General features: G+C 43.1%; 1 protein-coding gene across 2 annotated transcripts in view; it reads left to right on the top strand.

Annotated features, from left to right (window-relative positions):
• The first annotated feature begins 4,833 nt into the window (after positions 1–4,833).
• The window catches only part of LOC120025767 (collagen alpha-1(V) chain-like), a 147,132-nt gene continuing 134,634 nt past the window's right edge, over positions 4,834–17,331 (top strand). For both annotated transcript variants that reach the window (XM_038970394.1, XM_038970393.1), the window contains exon 1: positions 4,834–5,219. In XM_038970394.1, coding sequence (XP_038826322.1) covers positions 5,120–5,219 — 100 coding nt within the window. In that variant the 5' untranslated portion in view covers positions 4,834–5,119. The remainder of the gene's footprint in view (positions 5,220–17,331) is intronic.

The following is a 17,331-nucleotide window of genomic DNA, read 5'->3' as shown; positions in this document are numbered from 1 at the left end:
AACAATTTGAGAGTATCTTTTAGAGGATTTGGACAAGATGGGATACAGCTTTTGTCAGATTTTACATTTTGTAGTAGGTTAGGAGAACTTGTACAGCAGGTTAGAATAATTAGCGTAGCAGGTTAGGAGGTAAGAGGATTGGGCTTGGGTTAGGACGAGGGTTAGGGTTAGCTAACATGCAACAAAAAAAATCTACTTTTGACATTAATTTGACAAACACTGTATCCCTTCTAGCCATTACTCTCTTTATGGAATACTACCCCCCAATGGACCAGCAATAAGACATTCCAGGAATTTTCTGAAATTGTACACAACACAACAAATCTCACTCAGGACATGTGTCACCTGGATTTACACTGATTTGTAAGTTATAATGCAAATGTGAAAATGTTCCTTTTTTTGGTTGTTGAGAGATTTCCCCCCTAAAAAAAATCTAATTCAAGTTTTGTGGTTTGCCAAAATGAAAGACAGTCATATGCAAAAACAAGGATACCATCTATTCTTCCTAAGTTATTATGATGATAAAAATTGTTTATTAAATAAAATCAATCAACAGAAAAGCTTACAAGTATGCCAATGAATGCTATGTCACATTATTAAATGTTTAGTACATTTATGTGGATGATGATTTTACAGTAACAGTAAGAGAGTTGTTATTGTAAAATGTGTTCCGGATTTAGATTTTATTGTGTTCTAAATATATGTTGCCCCTTCCACGAGCATGGCTAGAGATCTATGCCAGTGTCAAGGGATCAGCACCTTTCAGACTGTGCGAGGTCCAGTTGTCATGAGTGTCAGAGGGACAGCCGGGGCTAGTGCGATTAGTCTTAAACTGTGGAGGAACTCTGCAACCCTCTAACCTGTGCTTGCTGTAGCCTACTGTTGGATAGTTGGGTCGTTCTACAAAATGAGTGTCTTTTACATTCCTCTGATACTTTCAGAAAGTATTCGGACCCCTGGACTTTTTCCACATTTTGTTACGTTACAGCCTTTATCAAAAAAGGATTAAATCACTTTTTTTCCCTCATAAATCTACACACAATACCCTATAATAACAAAGTGAGAACAGTTAAAAAAATGTTTTTGCTAATTTATTCAAAATAAAAAACAGAAATACCTTATTTAAGTAAGTATTCAGACCCTTCACTATGAGACTCGAAATTGAGCTCAGGTGCATCCTGTTTCCATTGATCATCCTTGAGATGTTTCTACAACTTGATTGGAGTCCACCTGTGTTAAATTCAATTGATTGGAAATGATTTGGAAAGGCACACACCTGTCTATATAAGGTCCCACAGTTGACAGTGTACGTCAGAGCAAAAACCAAGCCATGAGATCGAAGGAATTGTCCGTAGAGCTCTGAGACAAGATTGTGTCAAGGCACAGATCTGGGGAAGGGTACCAAAACATTTCGGCAGCATTGAAGGTCCCCAAGAACTCAGTGGCCTCCATCTTAAATGGAAGAAGTTTAGAACCACTAACACTCTTCCTGGAGGTGGTATTATGCAATATTGTGTGTAGATTGATGAGGGGAAAAAACTATGTTGTCTGTTTTAGAATAAGGCTGTAACCTAACAAAATGTGGAAAAAGTCAAGGGGTCTGTATACTTTTCGAATGCACTGTATATACAAAAGTATGTGGACACACCTTCAAATTAGTGCATTTGGCTATTTCAGCCACACCCGTTGCTGACAGGTGTATAAAATGGAGCACACAGACATGCAATCTCCATAGACAAACATTGGCAGTAGATTGGCCTTACTGAAGAGCTCAGTGACTTTCAACGTGGCACGGTCATAGAATGCCACCTTTACAACAAATCAGTTCGTCAAATTTCTGCCCAGCTAGAGCTGCCCCGGTCAACTGTCAGTGCTGTTATTGTGAAGTGGAAATGTCTAGGAGCAACAACGGCTCAGCCGCGAAGTGGTAGGCCACACAAGCTCACAGAACTGGACCGCCAACGGCTGAAGCACGTAGCCCGTTAAAATCGTCTGTACTCAGTTGCAACACTCACTCCCGAGTTCCAAACTGCCTCTGGAAGCCATGTCAGCACAATAACTATTCGTCGAGAGCTTCATGAAATGGGTTTCCATGGCCGACTAGCCACACACAAGCCTAACATCACCATGCGTAATGCCAAGTGTCGGCTGGAGTGGTGTAAAGCTCACCGCCATTGGACTCTGGAGCTGTGGAAACGCGTTTTCTGGAGTGAGGAATCACGCTTCAGTCTGACGGACGAATCTGGGTTTGACGCATGCCAGGAGAACGGTACCTGCCCCAATGCATAGTGCCAACTGTAAAGTTTGTTGGAGAAGGAATAATGGCCTGGGGCTGTATTTATCATTCGAGCTGGGCCCCTTAGATCCAGTGAAGGTAATTCTTAATGCTACAGCATACATTCTATACGATTATGTTCTTAGCCTACTGTTGGATAGTTGGGTCGTTCTACAAAATGAGTGCCTTTTACATTCCTCTTTCTTCCAAATTTGTGGCAACAATTTGGGGCTTTTCCTGTTTCAGCATGATAATGCCCCCGTGCACAAAGCGAGGTCCATACATAAATAGTTTGTCGATATCAGTGTGGAAGAACTTGACAGAACTGCAAAGAGCCCTGACCTCAACCCCATCTAATTATTTAATTATCTCCTCTGTTCTCATCTTCCTAGATCTATCCACTGCCTTCAACACCGTGAACCATCAGATCCTCCTCTCCACCCTCTCAGGGCTGTGTGTCTCAGGCTCTGCACAATCTTGGATTGCATCATACCTGGCAGACCGCTCCTACCAGGTGACGTGGAGAGGATCTGTGTCTGCACCACGTACTGGTGTCCCCTAGGGCTCGGTTCTAGACACTCCCCTCTTCTCTCTATATACCAAGTCACTCGGCTCCATCATATCCTCACATGGTCTCTCCGATCATTGCTATGCAGATGACAGTCAACTACTTTTCTCCTTCCCCCTTTTGACACCCAGGGGTTGACACGCATCTCTGCGTGCCTGGCATATATCTTAGCTTGGATCCTGGCCCACCACCTCAATCTCAACTTGACAAGATGGAGCTGCTCTTCCTCCCGGGGAAAGCCTGCCCTCTCAAATACCTCTCCATCACGGTTGACAAATCCACAGTGTCGCCCTTCCAGAGTGCAAAGAACCTTGGCGTAACCCTGGACAACACCCTGTCATTCTCTGCAAACATCAAAGCAGTGAATTGCTCCTGCAGGTTCATGCTCTACAACATCCGTAGAGTACGACCCTACTCACACAGGAAGCGGCGCAGGTCCTAATCCAGGCTCTTGCCATCTCCCGTCTGGACTACTGCAACTCACTGTTGGCTGGGCTCCCTGCTTGTGCCATCAAACCCCTGCAACTTATCCAGAATGCTTCAGACCGCCTGGTTTTCAACCGTCCCAAGTTCTCCCATGTCACCCCGCTCCTCCGCACACTCCACTGGCTTCCAGTCGAAGCTCACATCCATTACAAGACCATGGTGCTTGCCTTTGGTGCAGCAAGAGGAACTGCCCCTCCCAACCTTCAGGCTATGCACTCCGTTCTGCCACCTCTGGTTTCTTGGCCCTCCCACCCCTACGAAGAACACAGCTCAAGCTCTTCTCTGTCCTGGCACCCCAATGGTAGAACCAGCTCCCCCCTGAAGCTAGGACAGTGGAGTCCCTGCCCATCTTCCGAAACCCTACCTCTTCAAAGAGTATCTTAAATACTTCCTGTACCCGCATTTGACCCCAGCCCCCCCCCCCCCCCCCCTCCCCTTCTAGCTCTGACTTTGCTGATAGTTACTTTATTGAGGAAAAGTGTACTTACTATGCCTGTGATATGTGGTTGTCCCACCTAGCTATCTTAAGATGAATGCACTAACTGTATGTCGCTCTGGACAAGAGTGTCTGCTAAATGACAAATATGTAAATGTATTTATGTCTGCTGTCCCTCATTTTACCATCTAATAGTCAAATGATAGTGTGAAAGCAGGTGAGCTTATTCTACTCTTTTTGGACATTTTCTGGTGTTTTGTGATGGAAAACTAAGGGGGTCAAGCATAACACGCCAACCCTGGTATCCATTTTGACAGGCTAGAGCTATTTTCAGTTAAATTACCCCCCCTGTTGAACACAACAAGCTTCCATTCCCGCTCTCACAATGGGATTAATGGTTGATTTAAGATTAAATCATCAAACTTGTTAACGTCAAACCTGTTACTTTATTTGGCATGTTGTATAGCCACTTACTAAATTATTTAACCTCTTGAGATGGGATTTAAAAATATATATTATTATTATGAAGTTGAATACGTGCTCTTCATGACAGAATGTTAAAATTAGATGAAATCAAAAGTTTTTTTTTTTTACCAAGTTATACTTCTCAACCAATTGGTGGAACGACACAGTTTCTATTTCAGTGTGTCCACTGCTCAAATTCTCTCATTTATTATTCAAATTATTAGAATAGCTTTTCATTTGGTGTAATGGAAAGTAATGTATCGGATATGAAAACAACATTTATCTTTAGAAGTCTTGTTGAACTATCTGTCTGTTCTTGTCCAAAACGTTTTTCTCTCCCGCTTTAACGCCCCTTTTCATAGCGGATTTTGTTGTTAAAGAAAGGATTGCCCCGCGGGAGGCAAAAACTTCAGCACACCGAGAGTGGGCGTTTCACTAAACTTTTCCTCCATTCCACAGCCAATTGTAAGGCCTGTTCTATAAGTCGAGCCCTCTGATTTGCTTTCCTGTCCTGTCCGCAACCTGACTGACAGCCTGCTAGGGGACCTTTTTACCCTCTAAATTACTTCCCAGGGCTCCAGTGACGACTGAGAGAGGGGGCAACACTTCTGATCGGAGGCTCAGCAGCGCAGGGTAGCCTTTTCAGAGGAGCGAGAAGAGGAGTGGAGAGGACGAGTGCGCGAGAGAGGGTGTCCCATCCGTCACACTAGCTGGATGAATCCACACTCCAAAACGTATGGCTGCTTGAGAAAATAACGCTATTTTCCCCTTCTCTCTTTCTCTGGGACCTTTGGCTACCAGTTCTCTCCTAATCAGAAGTTGTCACAAGTATTTTTTCAGTTGCTCTTAAAAAGTTAACCCACTTTTGTCGTGGACGTTACTGGCGACCATGGATACACATATAAGATGGAAAGTAAAACGGAGGATAAAGGACTCGCAAATCACTTTAGCGATACTTCTACTTTTTGTCACATCACAAGCCAGTTCAGGTAAGATACCACATCCTCTATTGCAGTCTATTGCTGCTGCGCCCTATTGTGCCCGTCTGTTCTTTAGACAGTGATATGTTCTCATGTGCAACAAGTCCGTATCATACATACCATTGTGCAACGTCAATTCTACGCCCCTCTTTTAAACCATGATTTAATTGTCTGGTTACTGGAATGTGGTCCACATTCATATTGGTGTCATAAGCTGAAATGACCGCAGGGCCAGTCAAGGCTTTTTAAAGAATGGCACTGGTGCTTGTTCGTATACTTTGTACTGTATTGCTCAGTGTGTTGATAAAGTCTATCGATTTGGTTAGAGCCCGCTGCATAGAGTACTTGCAGCGCCAAAGATAACTCTTTTTCCAGAAACTTTTCCAGAAACTCTTCAGATTACCTTCTCTGCCTCCAGCGATGGATTTGTGCACTCTGAAAGATGGGGTCCTCCTGCGCCATCTATAGAGCCTCTTCTGATGCACATCATTTAGCATATATTATTAGAGTCTTTAAGTCTTTAAGATGTATTGTGCTGTGCGCACATAGGCTACACATTGCTATGCGGGATGATAGGACTACTGTAAAGATATAGAGCTTACTTTTTATTCCTAGTGTTGAATTGATCAACCTGGAAACCAAGCTCACCTTTCATAGCCTGTAGGAAAATCATTTGACCTTTCTTCCCTCTTGTCGATACATTGTAGACTATTTCTTCTTTAGGCATACTTAATGGAAATGTATTTTCATAGTCTAACTGAAAAAAACTTTTATGCAGCATTGTGGATATGATATAAAATATATAGTAATTTCTTGGGGGTTTCATATTTGGCAAGCTTTTGCGCTTTAGACTTGATGACAAGTACATCCATGAGCTTAATGTGCTCCATATTCACATATGAAACAGTTGACTTTAAAGTTCAAAGGGCTATTTCTTTAATGAGAAACCGAATGGAGCGCAGCTCTCGTGAGAGGGCGTGGCCGTCGGTCTGAAGTGGCAGCGTGGAGCCGACGCTTGGCATCTCATTGTGGGCAGGGATGCGCACGGACATACAACAAATGCTCAATAAAAGAGTGTAATGTCTCTGTGAAATCGTCTTCAAGGTTATTTTTAAACTATCCCATAAACATTTGTCTTGCTATCCTCCAGCTGTCTGTTTTATATGCACTCTATGATGAGAAAACAAGGTTTTTTAGTGATCACCTGTAACCAAAGCTTTTTTAAAGGGTGTGCCTAGGGAACTGCTCAAACTCTGTGGTTTTGCAATCAGGCTCTTTTACTCTACTTTCCAACACCTTTATTGGAACTCAAATCACTTTTGGAAATGAATTGTGTGAGTTACATGTTGCTAGATGAAGGACAGTGGTTCATGGTGTGGACAGGAGCATTGGTGGGTGATGTGGGGAATTTGAGTCAGGCCTAGTATCCTACATATATTATTAGCTCACTGGCCTGCATGGTAGGTGGCCCGCAGCTTGAATGCTGGCTACTGTGGAGCTCTCAGCCAGTCAGAAATCCAGTCAGTCAGTTAAAAGCAGTGGAGGCTGCTGAGGGGAGGACAGCTCATAGTAATGGCTGGAATGGAGTCAATGGAATGGTATTAACCAATGGAAACCACATGTTTGATACCATTCCATTGACTTATATTCCAGCCATTATTATGAGCTGTCCTTCCCTCGGCAGCCTCCACTCGCTAAAAGGCTGTTAGATTAACATATGGTCTGGTCTGTTCCTTCCACATACCTCAACATGAGAGGTGGAGATCTAGAGATCTGGACTGGATTAAATTCCCTTTGACTGTAATTTGGTAACACAATGGTATTTCCAATCAACCTAAATTGTATGGGCCTGCACAGACGAGTCTGAGTCGTGTGCTAATGATTGAAACAATTACATATTCATGTGAATCCTGAATGCAGACTTTGATTGATTATTGACTATGGCCCCTTGGCTTTGAACTTTCTTCCCTATGGGAGAAATGGACACGTCTCCCTTGAAAAATTGGTATTCTGATCTCAATGCAACCTGGTAAAATAAAGGTTAAAACATCCAGGGGGTGTGGTCTTGTAATTGCTCGTATGTGATTGACAGACCCAGTTCCCAGTCATGCCAGATGATGTGGAGAGTTGGACTGGAGTTTAACTAGGACTGAAGGGCGTGGGACAACTCACTATGATGCTGCTGCCTTCAATCAGCTCTTAAAGACCAACAGAAAACAACCAGAGACTTGTTAAATGATCATCTGTGATGCTGCAACACTTCCTGAAACCAGGACGCATGCAAGTACGAGTGGAGTTTATGAATTGGTATTGGCTAGCAAGAGGTTTATTACATTCCTATTGTTGCCAATGTCAACCTAAGCAGTGTTACAACAATCAAATCATCAATCATGGAAATATTTATTTGACAGGAAATAAGCATAATACATATTTCTAGCTATATTATCAAAAATAACTTTCGACTGAAAAATGCATAGCATTTCACCAAGTTAAGTAACCTGGTCAACAGTTTAGGATACAGTGCCTCCGGAAAGTATTCAGACCCCTTGACCTTTTCCAAATTTTGTTACGTTACAGCCTTATTATAAAATGGATTAAAAAACATTGTTTCCCTCATCGATCTATACACAATACCCCATAATGACAAAAGAAAAATAGATTTTTTGACATTTTTGCTCGTTTAAATATTTTTTATATTTTTATAGTACATTTACATAAGTATTCAGACGTTTAACTCAATACTTTGTTGAAGCACCTTTGGCAGCGATTACAGCATCGAGTCTTCTTGGGTATGACGCTACAAGCTTGGCACATCTATATTGTAGATGTGCCAAGCTGCAGATCCTCTCAAGCTCTGTTAGGTTGGATGGGGAGCGTTGCTGCACAGCTATTTTCAGGTCTATCCAGAGATTTTCGATCGGGTTCAAGTCCGGGCTCTGGCTGGGCCACTCAAAGAATATTCAGAGACATGTCCTGAAGCCACTCCTGCGTTGTCTTGGTTGTGTGCTTAGGGTTGTAGCGTATAGTCAATAACACAATAGAAAAAAAGAAAGGCGCTTTGGTAACAAAACATATGGCACTGTGAAAGACTACATCCAATTTGCTGAGTACAGTATTGGAAGCTATTTTGTAGATGACATCGCCGAAGTCGATGATCAGTAGGATAGTCAGTTTTACTAGGGTAAGTTTGGTAGCGTGAGTGAAGGAAGCTTTGTTGCGAAATAGAAAGCCGATTCTAGATTTGATTTTGGATTGGAGATGTTTGATATGAGTCTGGAAGGAGAGTTTACAGTCTAGCCAGACACCTAGGTATTTGTAGTTGTCCACGTATTCTAGGTCAGAACTGTCCAGAGTAGTGATGCTAGTCGGGCGGGCGGGTGCGGGCAGCAAACGGTTGAAAAGCATGCATTTGGTTTTACTAGCGTTTAAGAGCAGTTGGAGGCCACGGAAGGAGTGTTGTATGGCATTGAAGCTCGTTTGGAGGTTAGTTAACACAGTGTCCAAAGAAGGGCCAGATGTATACAGAATGGTGTCGTCTGCGTAGAGGTGGATCAGGGAATCACCAGCAGCAAGAGCGACATCGTTGATATTTTCAGAGAAAAGAGTCGGCCCGAGAATTGAACCTGTGGTACCTCCATAGAGACTGCCAGAGGTCCGGACAACAGGCCCTCCGATTTGACACACTGAACTCTGTCTGCGAAGTAGTTGGTGAACCAGGCGAGGCAGTCATTTGAGAAACCAAGGCTATTTAGTCTGCCGAAAAGAATATGGTGATTGACAGAGTCGAAAGCCTTGGCCAGGTCGATGAAGACGGCTGCACAGTACTGTCTTGGAGCTCTGCCAGAGTGACCATCGGGTTCTTGGCCACCTCCCTGACCAAGACTCTTCTCCCCCGATTGCTCAGTTTGGCCGGGCGGCCAGCTCTAGGAAGAGTCTTGGTGGTTCCAAACTTCTTCCATTTAAGGATGATGGAGGCCACTGTGTTCTTGGGGACCTTCAATGCTGCAGACATTATTTTGGTACCCTTCCCCAGATCTGTACCTTGACACAATCCTGTTTCGGAGGTCTACGGATAATTCCTTCGACCTCATGACTTGGTTTTTGCTCTGACATGCACTGTCAACTGTGGGACCTTATATAGACAGGTGTGTGCCTTTCCAAATCATGTCCAATTATTTGAGTTTACCACAGGTGGACTCCTATTTTAGAAACATCTCAAGGATGATCAATGGAATCATGATGCACCTGTGCTCAATTTTGAGTCTCATAGCAAAGGGTCTGAATAGTTCAATAGATAAGGTATTTCAGTTTTTTATTTTTAATGCATTTGCGAACATTTTAAAATGTAATCAAGTTCATTTTATCCAAACATCTATTTAGACTTTTTTAGAATAAGGCTGTATAAAAATCAAGGGGTCTGAATACATTCCTAATGCACTGTACATTGGAAAACAGTCAGCTTTGATTTACAGCTTGTGAAGACGTGTTCCATCAGGGCAGACAGACTGTATGATTAACTGGTAATTAAAAGGAATGAGGCCAGGTTCTCCAGAGAGTTCAGCTGTAAAGGACTTATTATCCTGATCCAAACCAGATGACCCTCTCCAGCCCCAAGCTTCAGGGCTGAGAATGACGTCAGAAGCACCAGGTAGTACCCTTTTTGGTTTCAGGTAGAACCCTTTTGGGTTCCATGTAGAATCCTCTGTAGAACGATTTCTACATGGAAACAAAAATTTTTTCTACCTGCAACCAAAACGGGTTCTTCAAAGTGTTTTCCTATGGGGACTTTAAGGTTCTAGATAGCACCTCTTTTTCTTAGTGTATAGACTTCCGTAGCACCTCTGGTTCTGATCAGGCTTATTAATCATCACCTAGCCCTGTTTCAGATCCCTTTGTGCTGTCTTGCCAACTCATGGCCTTAGGAGTTGGCAAAACAGCACAAACATATTTGGGACCAGGCTAGACTTCACCTACAGGACCAATCAGAAGTTTGGATACACCTACTCATTCAAGGGTTTTTCTTAATTTTAAACATTTTCTACAGACATTAAAATGATGAAATAACACATATGGAATCATGTAGTAACCAAAAAAGCGTTAAACAAATCAAAACATATTTGATATTTTAGATCCTTCAAAGTAGCCACCCTTTGCCTTGATGACAGCTTTGCACACTCTTGGCATTCTTTCAACCAGCTTCACCCGGAATGCTTTTCCAACAGTCTTGAATGAGTCCCCACATATGCTGAGCACTTGTTGGCTGCTCTTGGTCAAATAGCCCTTACACATTCCGGAGGTGTGTTGGGTCATTGTCCAGTTGAAAAACAAATTATAGTCCCACTAAGCGTAAACCAGATGGGATGGCGTATCGCTGCAGAATTCTGTGGTAGCCAAGCTGGTTAAGTGTGCCTTGAATTCGAAATAAATCCCTGTCAGTGTCACCAGCAAAGCACCCCACACCATCACACCTCTTCCTCCATGCTTCACCGTGGGAACCACACATGCAGAGATCATCTGTTCACCTATCCTGCGTCTCACAAAGATATGGCGGTTGGAACCATCAGACCAATGGACAGATTTCCATCGGTCTAATGTTCATTGCTCATGTTTCTTGGCCCAAGCAAGTCTCTTCTTCTTATTGGTGTCCTTTAGTAGTGGTTTCTTTGCAGCAATTTGATCCTGAAGGCCTGATTCATGCAGTCTCCTCTGAACAGTTGTTCTTTCAGCTAGGGGGCAGAATTTTTATGTTTGGAAAAATAACGTTCCCAAGGTAAACGGACTATTTCTCAGGTCCAGATGCTAGAATATGCATATAATTGACAGATTATGATAGAAAACACTCTAAAGTTTCCAAAACTGTCAAAATATTGTCTGTGAGTATAACAGAACTGATTTTGCAGGCGAAAACCTGAGGAAATCCAACCCGGAAGTGCCTTTTATTTGGAAGAATCCCTGTTCCGTTGCCTGCCCCTCCTCCATTTAAAGGGGTATCAACCAGATTCCTTTTCCAATGGCTTCCTCAGGCTGTGACCAGGCTTTAGACATAGTTTCAAGCTTTTATTTTGAAAAATTAGCGAGATTTTTCAAAACGCGTCAGGTGTCCTTTGATTAGTTCCTGCGCGCGAGAGATGTAGCTCGACATTTCTTTCTCTGTAGTATTGAATAGGTTACCGTCCAGTTGAAATATTATCGATTATGTATGTTAAAAACAACTTGAGGATTAATAATAAAAAACGTTTGACATGTTTCTACGAATATTACGGATACTTTTTGGAATTTTCTTCTGCCTTTCAGGACCGGAACGAGCCTGTGGTTTTCTGAACATAACGCGCAAACCAAATGGCGGTTTTTGGTTATAAAACTAATCTTTATCGAACAAAAATAACATTTATTGTGTAATTGGGAGTCTCGTGAGTGCAAACATCCGAAGATTATCAAAGGTAAGCGATTCATTTTATTGCTTTTCTGACTTTCGTGACCATGCTAATTTGGGGCTAGCTGTTCTTACTGTTTTGTCTAGTGATTGATAAACTCACAAACGCTTGGATTGCTTTCGCTGTAAAGCATATTTTCAAAATCTGACACGATAGGTGGATTAACAACAAGCTAAGCTGTGTTTTGGTATATTTCACTTGTGATTTCATGATTATAAATATTTTTTGTATTTTTTTTTAATTTGGCGCTCTGCAATTCAGAGGTTGTTTACGAAAATGATCCCACTAAAGGGATCCGTGCGGCAAGAAGTTTTTAATGTTGAAATGTGTATGTTACTTGAACTCTGTGAAGCATTTATTTGGGCTACAATTTCTGAGGCTGGTAACTCTAATGAACTTATCCTCTGCAGCAGAGGTAACTCTTGGTTTTCCTTTCCTGTGGCAGTCCTCATGAGAGCCAGTTTCATCATAGTGCTTTTTCACGTTTGCTCCCGCTCTCCCTCTCTAGCACCAGGCTGTCCTACATTATGCACACCTGTCACCATCATTACCCTCAGCAGTGCTCATTGGACTCACCTGGACTACTTCCCTTTGTTGATTGCCCGGTCTATAACTGTCTGCTTCCCCGTTTGTTCCCTGTGTCTGCATTAATGTCGTTATGTGTTTATGTCCATACGCTGTCCTGTCCTGTTCCATGTCCGTGCTAATTAAATGATCACTCCCTGTACTTGCTTCTCGTCTCCAGCGTCGACCCTTACAGAATGCAGACACCACTAAAAGAAGCATCAGGTAGTTTTGGTTGGTGACGTCGGGTCTGGGTGCTATCACCGAGGGAACCGGGGGTGCCTCAGCTAGCTCATCGGGCTTCCAAGCCTTAGCTGGCTCGAGAGGTCGTCTTGCCTCGGTGGGCTCGGTAGGCGCCCACCCCACGTCATGCTTCAGCCGGCCCATCAGGCTCCCACGCCTGAGCTGGCTCGCTAGGCTCCCACGCCTCTGCCGGGTCGTCGGGCTTCTACGCCCCAGCTGGCTTGTCCAGCGCCCATGTCTCGGTCAGCCCGTTAGGCTCACCCAGGTGGGACGCCAAGTGGCGCCCCCTGGGGTGGGGGCTACTGTCACGCCTGCTCCCGCTCTCCCTCTTTGGCGCTCGAGGGCGCCAGGCTGTCCTTATTTACGCACACCTGTCAACATCATTACGCGCAGCAGTGCTCATTGGACTCACCTGGACTCCTTCCCTTTGTTGATTTCCCGGTCTATAACTGTCTGCTTCCCCGTTTGTTCACTGTGTCTGCATTAATGTCGTTATGTGTTCATGTCCAGACACTGTGCTGTCCTGTTCCATGTCCGTGCTAATTAAATGTTCACTCCCTGTACTTACAGCGCTTGATGGTTTTTGCTAGAGGTTGACCGATTATGATTGCACTTTAGTGCAATCTCTTGGCATTCTCTCAATCTTTATGTTTAAAAAAAAAACTAACCCCTGGTGAGTCACTGGCTGTTCAGGACAGGAGGGACAGAGAAAGAGAGAGAGGTGCATTGTGGGTACCTTGTCAAACGTGCGTGACATGATTTCCTGACACAAAAAAGTCTGGAATGCTTTCCTTTGGAACACCATGCCCATTCTTCATTCTGGCTTTGATGACATCTTCAAGAACTAAAACCAAAGATGACCGAATGTGATTTAATGGTTAAACATGGATGATAAATAACTGACTTTAAGAAAACTGATATTTTTCTGCCAAAGTGCAGATATCTGGGTCTATCTAGATCTCTCGCTTAACAATGCTTGTTTTAAAGAGCTTTATTCCCTGACCTTGATGAGGGCAGCTTTATTTTGCTTTCTTGTGAAAGTTGTTGTTGTATTAGCCATGTGGCTGCTTCTCAGAGGCTAGGCTTTGCTCCCAAAATGTTTCTTTTTGTATGGGGCAAACAGATTAAAGAGAAGTACACTGTTTCCACCAAGTCGCCCACCGGGAACTTTTGGGAATGGGAATGGGAACTTTTCTCAAAGCTTCAACATGTTTCTCCTGGTTTGTTATCATTCATTAAGAAAAGGTTTTTGAATGGTCTGTGTCAATAGGAACATTCCCCTAGGCATGTCAAACTGCTTTATTCATCAAAAATACTTGAATAACATTCCTTGAATACCTGGGTAAAATGAAAACGTGGGTGGATTGGGGCCGAAGCCAACGACTACTCGATATGTAAACGTTGACTACAGTGCTTGTTGTTTTCAGCCTGAAAAGGACTATGGGTAATGGAGTCTTTGTGATTTTAAGATTCATGGAGTTTCTCTAATGTTTGACATTTAGTTTTTATCCATTTGTTTTTTATATAAAAAATGGAATTATAAGAAAGAAACACTGGTTGTTTCACTGTGTTCAACATCTGGATCCGATAAGCTCCATTGTGCCGTCTGGCGTCTGCTGATCCTAAAAACATAGGGGGAAAAATGCGTTCCAGATGTTTTTATCCCACTCCTGGTGGAACAAAGCACTATGAAATAAAGCACTGTTTCATTTTTCTATACCTCTAGTACCTCACTGGTTTTAGAGTTGAGGCTTTTCGCTGGAAAAATAGCTGCGTCCCATTAGGTGAGTTTTGGTGAGATGTTTTAGAGATGGTGTGAGTTTCATAGCAGCTAAGTTTGGAGCCATGCAAAGCAGCCTGGGTCATTTAAATGTTATTTTTGTGTAAAGGTAGACTTTACTATGGGGGTCAAAGGTCAAGCACAGCTGGGCCACAGCGGTTTTCCATCCTCTCGGCCCACTGTCAGAACAGTTCCTCTACAAAAGGAAGTTTCCATGATAGATTGGATGCACCTTTTTATCATATTACCCCCCTGTCATTCATGTGTGTTATGGAAGAATAGGGCAAGGTTGTTACTGACTGATGTAACTGATGCAGAATGTTTATGGCCTCCAAACCTGGTGTTGCAATGGAAACCTCTGGAACTGTTCTGTTCTGGCTGCAACATGGTGAAACACAGACACAGGTACCATACTGGTGGCATTTCAACATTGCAATCAAGTAATAAAAACACTGCCATGAAACCCAAATTGGAGAAAGTTCAGTTCGGAGTGCAATCCCCAATCTCAACCCCATCATTATTAGTAATTGTTTGTCCCTTTTGAGCGAATGCAGTTTCTGCTCCAGTTTTTCAATGGCCATATTCTTATCGCTCAATATGGGAAATCCTTTGAGCCATTTTACTCAATCAGATAAGTGGTGGTTCTGTGGTGTGAAAAACCCTGTTTTTGAGTGTGTGTGCGTGCGTGTGTGTCTATCGTCCTGGTGCAGGGAAAGGAATCTGAGTTTGCTGGACTGTGGAGAGAAGCAGTGACCCTGCAATCTCATGATCCACTTCAGACTGTGAATGCAGCCATTATGGTGTGGAACTAAACTGGCTGGGCCGTTGAACGGTTCATGGTTTAGTTTATGACCCCTAGCCTCCAACCAGCTCCATCCAACGCCTGATCAACAGCAAAGACTGACACTCTTCTTGTTATATCTGTGCAGATGACGGAATGGAATGGCTGATAAAAGATTATTCCAGGTCAGAATTTTGACTCTGTCTGTCAGATTGAAGGAGATCCTTTGTATGCCACTCATGTCATAAATATTTTTGTGTCGTGTTAGGGACAGGGAAACACTGTTCTCTCAAGAGTTCATAAGGAGACTGCTCCAAAGGACCATGGGGCATCTTATTGGCCGTCTTCCCACAGAAGCTGTAGAGCCAGGTTTTCCAGGACAGTGATTTGACAGGAGACTATGTTCAGGCTTGGACATGATCCTCTATTGAAAAGGAGAAAATAGGGTATTATCTTGATTTCATAGTGAAAAGTTGAGTCCTTTCAGATAATTAAGTCAAGATGCTGTGGGTTTAATTCCCAAATGCCCCAGTAATGGTTGTAGGGATTTTAGTTTTTTCAATAGTGGGTCTTTCAACAGATGTGGTACCATGCCAGTCTTTTCCATTTTAGTCATTGTTATCTAGAGCACCTTACAGGATAAATTATGGTTAAGTGCCTTGCTCAAGGGCATATCGACATATATTTCACCTAGTTGGCTTGGGGATTTGAACAAGCAACCTTCTGGTTACTGGCTCACCGCCGTTAACCGCTAGGCTACCTGCCACCCATTTCTTGCAGTTGGTAGAGTGGTGTCAGGGCCTATGCCTGTTTTCACTCACCATCTGTGCTGTATACACTGTAAGACCATAAGTGGTATAGGCCTACTTCTCACTGTAGCTCTTTTCCAGCCAAAATCATTGGGTATTCACTATTCAGCTCTCCAGGATAGCAGTACTGTTCTCTATTAAGGGCTATTATAATGATTGAGCATGGAAAGCAATGCTATGAGTCATCCTTTCCAACCCCAATCCCCATCCCCAGTCAGCCCTGGCCTCAATCCTAGCCACAGCCTGGGCAGCAGAACTACTGAATGAAGCATTTTAGGGGGAAATCGCATGATTATCTTCCCTGGTAGCTAACCCCACTGCAGAAACCTCACTACTTCAGTTGGAGCCATTCTATTTTTCTTTATTAGGTGAGAAAATGTGCAGGGGGGGGGGGGGGGGGGGGGGGTTGGGGGGGTGATGATGGTTGGAAAGACTGTATGAAAGAGAGAGAGACAGACAGACAGACATAGAGAAAAAACATCTGCTCATTCAGCTTCACTACAGTTAGTTTGCACGGACCTAGGGCAGGACAGCAACCACAGAGGGAATTACGCCTGCTTACAGAGCTGCTATAGATGGAGCAAAATGAGGTTGAACAATACAGAATGGTACATTTACAGTGTGGGAATCTTTTCTATTTGAGAATGAGGTGAAAGGGGAGTCTGTGTGCTCCTTCACCCCCTGGCAGGTGGGCTCTATGTCTCCTCCTATAATGTCAGTGGTAGTATCAGGCCAGGGCAGGACAACCAATCCTCCACACACTCAAAACTGGGACAGGAATTGGTTGCCATGGAGACATTGGAAGCAAGTTCTAAAGATTTTTCACAGGAGGTTGGATCTCCTGGCAAGTTTCGTCTGTGTACAAGTCTGACTGCATGGTGTTTGACTGGTCATTAGAGCCCATAGCAACATGGTTGGTGTATTACCACTATTCATTTCTCCTTCAAGAACAGAAGGCAATTTTTTTCTGAGCAACACAAGTTGATTTATAACATCAATATAGTTCCTTTCCTCAAAAACAATAAACCCAAAGCAAGAGGGTTTTCTAAATCCCAGCCCCTAACCAAGAACATATCATGTTTATCAAATCACTGGAGGCTGTTCCTTAAATCTCTCAATGATTCATGGGTTTTTGCTTCCAGAAAATATTGTAGCTAATAATTAGATATAGCTTTTCATGTTTCTAAGGCAATGGCTTGAAGTTTATTTTCATGAGTAATTTGTTTGTTATCATTTTGGTTGTCATGTTGAATTTGGATGGAGGCATACAATAAAGTATTTCTCTGTGGCTGAGCGACAACTTTTCTGGCAAAGCTTTCTTGAGTTCACTGGTGATGCCATGGAATTATAGTTTGTGTCTGTGAATAAAGGGATGCATTCTACTTTCAACTCATTCCTGCATTTGAAAGAAAACAGCTCAGGTTCGATTCTCATCATTTCCACAAAAGTCCAAGCAATTCACATAATTGGTTCAAAGTGGGTCATTCTAGCAGCAGCCAGTCAGTTGAGA

Source organism: Salvelinus namaycush, chromosome 31, assembly GCF_016432855.1.
Source record: "Salvelinus namaycush isolate Seneca chromosome 31, SaNama_1.0, whole genome shotgun sequence".
NCBI lineage: Eukaryota > Metazoa > Chordata > Actinopteri > Salmoniformes > Salmonidae > Salvelinus > Salvelinus namaycush.
Note: the sequence above shows the minus strand (reverse complement) of the source record. Positions and strands in the feature narration are given on the sequence as shown.